General features: G+C 42.0%; 1 protein-coding gene across 1 annotated transcript in view; it reads right to left on the reverse strand.

Annotated features, from left to right (window-relative positions):
- ANO2 (anoctamin 2) overlaps positions 1 to 12621 on the reverse strand; it is a 120399-nt gene that overhangs the window by 75153 nt on the left and 32625 nt on the right. Inside the window, exons 11-12 of the mRNA XM_077177994.1 lie at positions 5292 to 5303; positions 296 to 379 (exon numbers count right to left, since the gene is read on the reverse strand). Coding sequence (XP_077034109.1) covers positions 296 to 379; positions 5292 to 5303 — 96 coding nt within the window. The remainder of the gene's footprint in view (positions 1 to 295; positions 380 to 5291; positions 5304 to 12621) is intronic.

Raw genomic sequence — 12621 nt, forward strand, 5'->3', positions numbered from 1 at the left:
CATAAGAATTCTATGGTGATTCTCTTGGGAATCAGGGACTACTCCACAGATTAGGTCTTGAACCACCTGACAACCCATTTCTATGCAAATTGCTTTACTTTGAAAGACATGACCTCAAAGCCCTGGAATGGCACTGCAGGCCTACATTTCAGCACATGGCCACCTACCAACTCAAAAGGCTAATGAACAGCACCAAAAAGTCCCTTTTGTAACCTCTGAGAGACAGACAAAAATATAATCACAACATAACAAAACACAAATCCCACATAAATGAAAAGAGTAAGCTGCATCTCACCTCGTTTGAATTTTCTGTTGTAATGTTTTTATTTTCCAGCTTTTTCTGCAGCAGTTTGGCTTCATACTCTGGCCTGGGATGCTCCTGAAAAAGACAAAAACAGACAAACAAATGTTATTATGATTAAGAGAAAATCTCCAAAATTTTTGGTCACATTTACAAACAAAACCATCAAGATGATTCAACTCCACACACCTTTTGGACTAGGCTGTCAGATCTGGTCCAGCTTCCCTAATCAATAACCTTTCAATGTGCCCTTGCAAAATATATTTTCCTTTCCCAAATTAGAGCATAAATTAAGTGAGATGACAAAAATTTACCAGGCTTTTCAAGTGAGCAGTCACAAAAGAGAAAAGTATCATGCATGTCCTCATTCCCACCAAGTTCTGAATCCATGCAGAGCTGGAATTTGTATTGATATCTCCCACAAAAAAAAAGACTGTTCCTACAGCAGTGGTCATAGCATCCCTCTTTACTACAATAAGAACCCTTGCATATCAGCCCCATCCAAAATAATGGATTATTAACATTTTTTAATTAATCTGATAGTCATGAAGAGAACAAAATCCATTTTAAATTAATAAATCCTCATGAGCAATAAAAGGGGGCCTGCATGGAACTGACATGACATTTTCACCACAGCAGACACAACCCTCACTATTCTCTGTTGCATGTGAGAATATAAACACAGTAACATCTCCAAAATATTCTTTTATCCTGATAGTGAGGTTTTCCTAATGCATTCAAAAAGTATGTGATAAAGTATCATTTAAATAATTGAATCTTGGAATAGTCGGAGTTGAAAGGGTCCTTACATCTCATTCCAACCCATTTGCCATGGGCAGGGACACCTTCCACTGTGATGTGTAAATGTTTTTGGTCGTAAGGAATAGCAAAAGTCACAGGGTCTTGCAAACAATCAGAAAAATTTAATTATTAATTACACACTTGGTATGGAAATTGGTGTGTAATCCCTAACCTACTATAAAAGAACATGGCACTGGGCTTTGGATAAAAGAATGAGATGAAAGGGAAGAGAGAAAAGGAGATTAATAAGAGAGAGAGAAAGAGGTGAGCAGCCCTAATTCCAGTGTTGATCCCTGATGGGGTGATGAGGTGTCCAGGATCCTGAGGGGGGCCACCTGGGAGTGCTGGGTGTTTCCCTTTTAGGGATGGGTTTCTCCCCTGAAAGTAAGTTTCTTGCTTTCCAGTCAAATAAGTTATCTTGAACCCTCCATCCTTTCAGACCTTTCTGGAACTGGACAAGGAGCTTTCAGGGGTCTTGGGTGGTCTTGATCCCCCCTACGGTCCATGCCCACTTCTTGGCCTCATTCCTGCACATTTTTAGTTGTGCCTCTGTGGACTTGACCAGGATATTTGCCCCAGAAAAGTGCTGCACTACCTTCACGTGTCCCCCTTCACCAGTCACATTTTGTTCTTCCTCCTGGCATGCTGGTACCAACAGCCCTTGCCTGTGTCAACCAAAAATCCTCGGTTGGCTCCGTTGGCTACCCCGGTATCAGTGTTTGAGACACACTCAGTAGACACTTCTTTTCTGGGTATCTACACAAGGCTGCTCCAAGCCCCATCCAGCCCAGCCTGGAGCACTGCCAGGAATAGGGCAGCCACAGCTGCTGTGGGAAACCTGTGCCAGGGCCTCTCCACCCTCACAGGGAACAATTTCTTCCCAATATCCAATCTAAACATGCTCTCTGTCAGTGTGAAGATATTCCCCCTTGTCCTGTCACTCCAGGCCCTTGTGCGGAGTCTCTCTCCCTCTTTTTTGGAGGCTCCCTTCAGGCACTGGAAGGCCATAATGAGGTCACCTCAAAGCCTTCTCTTCTCCAGGCTGAACAAATCCAATGCTTCCCAGCCTTTTCTTGTAAGAGAGGTTCTCCATCCCTCTGATCCCTCTTCTGGACGACATGCAGAACTCCAAGAAACACTAAGGCACAGGTTAACTCTAATAAATGAGCTGATCAGCAGCAAAAATGGTGGTAAGCAGGATGAGAAAAAGACAGAGAAAGATACAACAATAGGTATTTAAAGTTGCTGCAGTCAACACCTCTATCCTGATGCTTCTTAAATTTTTACTGGCTTGTGTTGATTTGCATTATTTGCTATGATTCTTCCTTATATAAAGATTCAGAAGTTGGATGTGACAAACATCTTTAGACTTAAATGAAGAAAGGATGAAGATATCTGGCATGGGTGGCTACATGAGAGGAGACAGCTTGATCAAAGCAGGGGAAGGAGATAAATGAGGCTGTAAGAAACTGAGAAGATCTAGATAAACTATGCTATGCTGCAGACCTGAATTTGTTTTCTTCCTTTTTTCTCTTACTTTCTGCTAAGCAAAGTATTTTGAGACATGAGAGGCAGTCTCCAGAGGTCAGAGCATCTTTTGAAAACTGATTTGAATGAAAACTAGGTGAAATAAAGAAAATAAATGCCAAGCAAAACATTGTACACTAAATTAATTTTTGCTATTTTGCTCTGAGAGCATATTCTGTTCAAATTTGGCCAAGTTTCTGTTTAACTTCCCTAGTAAGACATTCCAGTATCCTTTTAACTGCCTTACACCTGGATTGGAATAGTAGTTGATCTGTATTTGTTGAATTTGCCAAGTCATCTTACCCTTGACTGAACAGACTAAAGTGCTCTCTGGAATGCATTTTGTATATATTCCTTTTATGAGTATTTTGCACCAAATATTTCTTTGCAGTCCAGACTTAGGGATGTTTGACCCATGCATCCATGGATGTGAAGGGACAATTCCACTCAGCTGTAAAAAGAGTGTGGTTCAGAATCAATTCTTTGTCTGAAAATGGGAAGAGTCCTACACTTAGGACAGCAAGCTAGAAATAGTTGTGATGTCTTCACAAAGGCCAAATGTCCATGTAGAGATAGATCTGAATCCCAGGATGCTGGAAGTTGCCAGTACACTTATTGAAAACCATGTGAGCCAAGGTACTCCGAGGCCAAATGAGTGCTCCAAGTGGAAAACGATAATTCCCATTCTGAAAACAAAGAGCCAAAATATGAAATATCTACTCAGGCAAAACTCATGTTGACAGTGAGAATTTTCTTTGTCAGTGGTCTCCAGGATTTGCCTCAAACATACACATGTGTATCCACTATTCATCAAATTAAGCCTCTGTAGATAATGATTCCGTTTGATAAGAATAAATAATGTGAACCCATCTCTCCTTAATTTCCCTTTGATTTAGAAAGAAAATGATAATAAAATTTTACAAACATGCAGGACAAACACATGAAATGTATTTAAAAAAAAAAAATAGAACTGTAGCAACTATGCCAGATTTTACAGACCAAAGGAGTTGTCAAAAAAAGCCATACACTTTAAGTAAAGGCAAAGACCGATTGAAAATTCCTTGAACATCCTTATGCTAACATCCTGAACACAAGCAGAGCAGCTAAGCAGTTCACACTGATGGGAAGGAAGGTTTCCACAAATAAAAATTGGAATGACCCAGCTGCTGCCCCAAAGCCAGATGGAAATGTGGAATGAGTGGAACAGAGAACCCAGCTGTTCTCTGCTGCAAAAGAGTTAATTATTAGAAATCAGGGACTTAAACCCTCTATTTCTTATGATGGTGACATAGGATGCAGGGGGTGAGAAGTCTAGGGAAGAGTTTGTCATTCACACCAAGGATCTGTTTAGACTGCCCTATTAATAGGATGCTCATCAAGGAAAAATAGTTTTATATGACAGGATGGAGTCACTGGTAGATTATCACAATCTTTTTAGTCAGATCACTTTCAAAGTAACTCTGATAAATGAAAAATTAAAGCAAAAGCTTGAATAAGTCATGTAGCATGAACACAAGTTTAGGAATGTTAAAAGCTACTGAGTAAGTATACAGGAACTCAGTCATTAAAGATATTCTAGAGCAACATAAAACAGAATTCATCAAGAGAAACTAGAAGGTTCTATTATGCAATTGTATTTTCCAGACAGAAAGAGAGATTTTATGCCTTTGTTTGCTTTCATTGAGCAAGAACAGTGGTAATGCTTTGGGAAAATACCTGTAAAACTAAATTTTGAAATTTGGCCTCATATTTTGAAGTTCCCTTAAGCTAGGACCAAATAACCAAATGCTGCCATTTCAACAGCAGGTAACATATTTTGTGGGTAACTGTAGCAGAATATAGCATCATTTATGGTTGTTCCTTACACAATTCAAATCCAACCCATTTAAATACTTCTATACTGATGAGTGTAAATTGTAGAATCACACAACGTTGGAAGAAACCTTTAAGATCATCCCATTGCAACCCCTTGCCATGCGCAGCGACACTTTCCACTAGACTAGGCTGCCCCATCCAACCTGACCTTCCAGGGATGGGCAGCCACAGCTTCTCTGGAATACCTGTGCCAGGGACTCTCCACCTCGCAGGGAACAATTTCTTCCCATTATCCAATCTAAACCTGCTCTCTTGTCAGTGTGAAGCCATTCCCCCTTGTCCTGTCACTTCAGGCCCCTGTAAACAGCACCTGATTCCCTACCTTATGTGTTCTCCAAGGGGCACATCCCTGGCAAACCCTGCTTACCTACCTGGATCTCCTGAGTCAGTGGAAAGGAGGAGAGGAACAAAGAAAGATCTCAAGGTGGTCCCTGTTCCTAGTGGGGCAGTGCTGGATAAAGACAGACTTAACCTCTCTGAACCCAGGGGAGGGAAGAACTTGTGCCACCCTAAGTAACCCAGCCTTTAAGCGGCCCCGTCCCAACACCCCAAGGAATCAAGACTACCAATAAAAAAAAAAATCAACTGTTTTGAGCCTTGAAGAAAATTCAGTTCTAGAAAGGACAGAGCAGGTCATTACAACAGAAAAGGAATCAATGAAAGTAAATGAGAGCATGTTGATATGTCTGTAGAAGAGAAATAAAGGAGGAAAATATGCTGAAGGCCCAGGATATTCTGGGAGTGAAATATATCAACAGTCTGGGAGTGAAAAAATGTAATCACACACCTTTACCAACTTCTTGGAAAGCAAAGAAATTTTCATCTGACTTTGTTCTTACAGTTTACAACTTTTAAACATGTTTAAAGTGTGCCTTCATGTGTAATCTTTTAGTGGAGCAATAACTGGTACTAAACAGTTTCCCCAAAGAGCTGAGGGATAACATTCATTCTTCAGCATTCCTTCCCCAACTATCCTAATGAAACTCTCATCCGCCTAAACACAGGACTTAAATATAACGCTGAAAGGATTTGTTTAGAATAACAGGGCTAATCAAGGATCACTAACTAATTAGTGTTAGAAAGAATTTAATGAAGGTCAGGGAAGATTCACAGAAAAGAGTAATGAAACCCAAAAAAGGTTACTAAAAAACATACAAAGAATTTTAAAAATATTTGGGAACATGGACCCAACAGGAAAATTAGAATAGTTACAGGACAAATGTGAGATACTGCATCTGGAGAAAACAATCCAAACAAAGATCTCACTGGCACAAGAAACTTGAGGATGCAGAAAGGAGAGATTTGAAACAAGAAAAATATTTTAGCTACAAATTCCCCTTTTACCAATACTGGACAAGAGGGCTACACAGTTATTTTATTAGAGCCTCCTCTTTGAGGATCTTAGCAACCAAAAATATCTCATGCTTTGTGGCTTAGTAGACACTATTAAAACTTCAGATAAAGGAGTCTGGTCCTATCATTTGCAAGGTGGATGACAAAGTGAAGCCATCAAACTGATCAGATCAAAATGAATTTTGAAACCATGGTAGAGAAAATAAAGTTAAATCAAGATCAAGTTAGGTGAGAATGGAATGTACCTGTAAACATATTTAATGTAACCAAGTCAGCTTGCTTTTTAATATTGTTTGATTCTCTTTTACTCAATCTACCTTCCTTATTAGTCATAACTCAGCAGTAATCCACAGTGACATCAAAGACTTCCCTTAAGAGTTCAATAATTATGGGGTTTTTTTAAACTCAACAAATAGCAAAAAGAATAACCAGACTTTGGGAATTAGTTTTCAAGTAAACTAAAATGGTTGGCAAACATTTTACAGAACACAGGATTTTAAATTGAAATTAAATATTCCTAAGGAAGACAGACATCCAAGTTCCTCCCTGTTATGACAAAACACTATAACAGCTTGACTATTTGAACAATACCAAGACCAGTGAGTGGAGATTCCTTGGCATTTCAGTTAATGCAGATTCTCTATCCATCTGACTTCCAAGTTCTTGCCCAAATTCTAAAATTTCATCTTTTGTAATTGCATTTCTATTTCAGTTTACACAGGATCATTGGCAAAATGGGAAAATCTCTTCCACCCAAAAAAATGAAAGTAGAAATATCCTGGAAATACCGTTTCTGAAGATTCATGGGAAGGCAAGAGTTTCTATCCCCCAGTCATTAATTGGAGTCCATTTGTACTTCATCACCAAGCAGAAGAGGGTATGGATTCTCCCATCTCTATTCCTGGTTTACTGTTGGCCATATCACTTATTACACACTCTGAACTAGAATGATATGCACAACCTCTTTTGTTGTGTTACACAGTCACACATCTGTGGCAAGGCACATTGAGTAGAGGAATTTCAGGAAGAATTTCTTCACTGCAATGGTTGTTAAAAAACTGGAATGGGCTGCTCAGGGAGGTGTGGAGTCACCATCTTGGAAGGTGTCCAAGGAATGACTGGACATGGCCTCAGCGCTCTGGTCTAGGTGACAAGGTGAGGATTGGTCAAAGGTTGGACTCAATGACCTTGGAGGTCCTTTCCAGCCTCAGTGATTCTGTGGTTCTGATTGTGTTTCTGCTCAGTGTTCGCAAGGCTTTGTCTGCTCTCATGGTACTGATCTGAGTTTGTTTCTTTTCTTTCTCTCTCCCATTTGTTTATTGGATGCTCTATTACTTTTCAACACAATTAGCTGTTTTTCACTTGGTATCCAATGCTTGCCATTCTTTTTGTGGATTTCAGGTGTCCAAACACAAATTATCTAAGTCTGTACAGCTGCCAGCTGCAAAGATGCACAGAAGCCTTAGGGAGTCTGCTTTCCCAGACTGCCATTGCCAAGATATTTACAAATAAATAAAACTAAATTAATATCTTGTGTGACTCTTTTGAAGCAAGAGATTTGGCCCAGTGTGTTTAAATAAAGCAATTTACTGAAAGGTTTATAGCCAATGTCCACAAAAATTACACCAAAGGCATTTATTTCAATATAATTTTCACAAAGTACTTCTCAGCTCTTCAAATTTATGGTTGTTTTTCTCCCTGCTTTAGTTCTGTACCTTCCCTTCCTAACAAAATTGATAATAAATAACTTAACTCCATCTAGTCTTAAAACTCCTAATCCTCCTGAGCTTCTTCCTTGCCCCTTTCTTGCTCTTTTAACTGATCCCACTTCTGGTCCTTTCTAGCCTAACCTGATCAGACACAAATCTCCCTTTTCCAACATAACTTTCAACACTCGTAAAGACTTCACTGTCACTGAAACCTGATGCCAGTAACTTTCTACAGTCAAATTTATCCTAATCTTTAGGAATCTTATGGATAAAAGGTGAACAAAACCTGATCTAACTTTTGGGGTTTTGTTGAAGTACCAAGAAGTGACAGGAGATGACACAGTGCATGATTTTCACAGAATTCACAGAATTACTAGGTTGAAAGAGACCTTAAAGGTCATTGAGTGCAAGCAATACCCTAACACCACAGCTAAACCGTGGCACCGAGTTCCACATCCAGTCTTTTTTTTAAACACATACACCACCTCCCTGGGCAGGCCATTCCAGAACTTTATGACTCTTTCCATGAAAAACTTTTTCCTAATATCCAACGTGTATTTCCCTTGATGCAGCCTGAGACTTTGTCCTCTGGCTCTGTCATTTTCTGCATGTCATGTCAAGAGACATGTCTATTATTCTTTTAAAAAGATCTGGATATACCAGAAAATGGCCAGAAAGGAACAAGAATAAAGAGATACATAGAAAATCATTCCAGTAACTGAAGAGAGCCTACAAGAAAGATGGAGAAAGAGATTCTTGGCAAGGGCCTGGAGAGACAGGACAAGGGGGAATGGCTTCACACTGACAGAGAGCAGGTTTAGATTGGATATGAGGAAGAAATTCTTCCCTCTGAGGGTGCTGAGGCCCTGGCACAAGTTTTCCAGAGAAGCTGTGTGGGGCTGCCCTGTTCCTGGAAGTGCTCCAGGCCAGGTTGGATGGGGCTCTGAGCAACCTGGGTTAGTGGAAGGTGTCCCTGCCCATGGCAGGGGGTTGGAACAAGATGATATTTAAGTCCCTTCCAACCCAAAGCATTCTGTGGTTCTATGAGTCTCTGAAAATATTCAGGAACTAAGACTGAAAGAGCAGATGCTTGTTCATCTTAAACAAACAAGGGTGACAGAAACATGATATTATGTTGAATTATGCTGAAAATAGGACAGAAGTAATCCCTGTCTTGATCCTTAGACACTAAAATAAGAAAAAAAAAAGAGTGAGAGAAAAAAAATTACCATGTAGCAAGGAGATTTGAAAACTGCTAGGAAAAGCTTGTTAGCAGACAGATAGAGAAGTATTAGAGTAGATTACCTAGGGAGGAATTGAAATCTCCACTGCTGAATTTATTTAAGAACAAATTAGACAAATATCTCTCCCTAATGATTTAAGTAGAGTTGATCCTACAAGGCACAAGGGATGGCCCCTCAAGGTCCATTCCAGTCTTATCTTATAAGTTCCTAATTCTTCAGCTTGCGCTGAGATTTGTCTGGCACTCCTTTCTTTGTCATAAATAAAGGATTCTTGCTGATCTTATAGTTCCTGTCCACTGACTTTTACCACTTTAGGCCTCTTCATCACAGGACCTCACAAACCTATAGATTATTTCACAGCATTTTGCAAATATTAAGCTAAAGATAAGGATTTTGAACTGTGAGTGATGAACTTGAATCACAAAATCACAGAATCACTAGGTTGGAAGAGACCTTAAAGATCAAGTCCAACCCATGTCCTGACAGATAGACCGTGGCACCAAGTGCCGCATCCAGTCTTTTTTTAAACACATCCAGGGATGGTGACTCCACCACCTCCCTGGGCAGGCCATTCCAGAACTTTATCACCCTTTCTATAAAAAACTTTTTCCTAATATCCAACCCATATTTCCCCTGGTGTAGCTTAAGATGGTGTCCTCTTGTTCTGTCAGTTGCTGCCTGGAGAAAGAGACCAACCCCACCTGACCCACTTTTCAGGGAGTTGTAGAGAGTGATAAGGTCCCCCCTGAGTCTCCTTTTCTCCAGGCTAAACACCCCCAGCTCCCTCAGTCATTCCTCACAAGGGTTGTGTTCCAAGCCTTGTTGCCTTCTCTGGGTGTGCTCAAGTGTCTCAACGTCCTTCCTAAACTGAGTGGCCAGAACTGGACACAGCACTCAAGGTGTGGCCTCACCAGTGCCGAGTACAGTGGAAGAATGACCTCCCTGCTCCTGCTGGCCACGCTATTCCCAATACAGGCCAGGATGCCACTGGCCTTCTTTCCCAGGGCACACTGCTGGCTCATACTCAGCTGGCTGTCAACCAGTGCCCCCAGGTGCCTTTCTGCCTGGGCACTGTCCAGACACACTCTTACCAACCTATAATGCTGCAGGGGTTTACCGTGGCCAAAATGCAGGACTCGGCACTTGGATTTATTAGACTTCATCCTATTCGACTCTGCCCATCCATCGAATCATTCCAGGTATCTCTGCAGAGCCCCACCCTCCAACAGATTGACACACACCCCCAGCTTAGGGTCATCCACAAATTTACTAATGAAAGACTGAATCCCCTCAGCCATGTCATCAATAAAAATATTGAACAGAACTGGCCCCAGCACAAACCCCTGAGGGGCACCACCAGTGACTGGCTGCCACCTGAATGCAGTACCGTTCACCACCACCCTCTGGGTCCGGCCATCCAGCCAGTTCCTAACCCAGCAAAATGTACTCCTGTCCAAGCAATGTACTGCCAGCTTTTCCAGGAGAGTGCTATGGCAGACAGCGTCAAAGGCCTTGCTGAAGTCCAGGTACACAATATCCACAGCCTTTCCTGTATCTACCAGGCAGGTCACCTGGTCATAAAAGGAGACCAGGTTGGTCAAACACAACATATCCCTCCTAAAGCCATACTGGCTGGTCTGATACCCTGGCCATCCTGCAAGCGCTGCGTCGTGACACTCAGTATAAACTGTTGCAGAACCTTACCAGGTACTGAGGTCAGGTCCTCCTTCCCACCCTTTTTGTGAATGGGCGTCACTTTGGCCAGCTTCCAGTCATCTGGAACTTCACCAGTGAGCCAGAACTGCTGGTAAATGATGGAGAGTGGCTTTGCAGGCTCATCTGCCAGCTCCCTCATCACCCTGGGGTGGATCCCATCTAGTCCCATGGATTTATAAACATCCAAGCAGCTCAGCAATTCTTGGACTGCCTCCTCCTGGATAACAGGGAGACCATTCTGCTTCCTTACACCATCTGCCAACCCAGGAGGACAGCTGTACTGAAGACAAGACATCTTCCCACTAAAGATTGAGGCAAAGAAGGTGTGAAACACCTCCACCTTCCCCTCATCTGCAGTTACTGAGTTCCCTCTCTCATCCAATAGAGAACAAAGGTTGGTCTTACCCTTCCTATGGCTGTTAAGATATTTGTAAAAACTTTTTTTATTATCCTTTACAAAAGTTGCCAAATTAAGTTCTAAATGAGCTTTGGTCTCTCTAATTTTTTTTCAACATGCCCTAGCAACCCCCTTAAACACTTCCTGAGAGATCTGACCCTCCTTCCAAAGATGATACATCCTCTTTTTATTCCTAAATTCCTTTGAAACCTTGTTTCCTATACCGCCTGGACATTTACCTCATCAACTCATCTTTTAGTACACAGGGACAGTCTGATCCTGTGCCCTCAAGATCTCTGTTTTGAAGCATGCCCACCTTTCCTGGGCTCCTTTGTTGTTAAGGCTGCTTCCCAAGGAGTTCTCTGAATACGTCTCCTAAATAGGCCAAAGTCTGCTCTCCAGAAATCCAATGAAAAAGTCTTATTGATGTTCCTCCTGATTTCACCAAATATCAAGAACTCTATAGTTTCATGATCACTGTGCCCCAAGCAGCCTCCAACCACCACATCTCCTACCAGCCCATCTCTATTTGCAAACAACAGGTCTAACCTCATCTGGTGGGGTCGTTCACCAGCTGTGACAAAAAGTTGTCCTCCACACACTCTAGGAACTTCCTGGACTGCCTCTTTTCTGCTGTATTAAGTTCTCAGCAGATGTCTGGTAGGTTAAAGTCACCTTCAAGAACAAAGGCTGGTGATCCTGAAACATTCTCCAGCTGCTTAGAGAGTAAGTTGTCTACTTCTTCTTTTTGGTTGGGTGGACGATATCAGACTCCCAGTAGGATGTCAGCCTTGTTGGCTTTCCCCTTTATTCTTACCCATAGGCATTCAACTTCATTGTCATTATTTTCAATACTCATGGCACCAAGAGCCTCCCTAATACAAAGGGCCACCCCTCTACCTCTTATCCCTTTCCTGTCTCTTCTGAAGAGCTTCTAGCCATCCAGTGCGGCACTCCAGCTGTGAGAGTCATCCCACCATATTTCCGTGATGGCAATTACATCATAGCTCTGCTGCTGCACCATGGCCTCCAGCTCTTCTTGTTTGTTACCCATGGTGAGTGCATTGGTATGCATGCACTTCAGCTGGGCTACTGATTTCACTCCTAAATCTCCTAAAACCACACTTGGGCCTGCTTCCAGAGAGCCTAGCTGCGTCACTTTCCCCCTTCCAACTAGTTTAAAGCCCTCTCAGTGAGTTCTGCCAGTTCACAAGCCAAATCCTTCTGCCCTTAACAGAGAGATGAAGTCCATCTGGTTCCAGCAAGCCAGGTGCCTTAAAAGTTGCTCCATGATCAGAGAACCCAAAATTCTGCTGATGACACAAATCCTTGAGCCACTTGTTGGTAATGTGGGCTCTCCTATTCCTTCTTGTTGTTTGTCTCTGCCACCAAAGGGACTGACCAGAACACCACCTGTGCTCCTTCCTTATCAACCACTTGACCCAGTGCCCTAAAGTCCCTTTTAATTGTCCTGACACTCCTCTTTTTAATCTCATCATTGCCGGCCTGGAGTATCAGCAGTGGATAATAATCAGAGGGCCAAATCAGCCCAGGGAGTCTCTTGATAATATCCCATACCCAGGCCCCAGGGAGGCAGAAAATCTCTCTGTGGGATGGGTCAAGTCAACATATGGGGGCCCTCTGTTCCCCTCAGAAGGGAGTCACCCACTACGACTATACCTCTTTTCTTTTTGATGT

The sequence above is a fragment of the Agelaius phoeniceus genome, chromosome 5, assembly GCF_051311805.1.
Source record: "Agelaius phoeniceus isolate bAgePho1 chromosome 5, bAgePho1.hap1, whole genome shotgun sequence".
NCBI classification, from domain to species: domain Eukaryota; kingdom Metazoa; phylum Chordata; class Aves; order Passeriformes; family Icteridae; genus Agelaius; species Agelaius phoeniceus.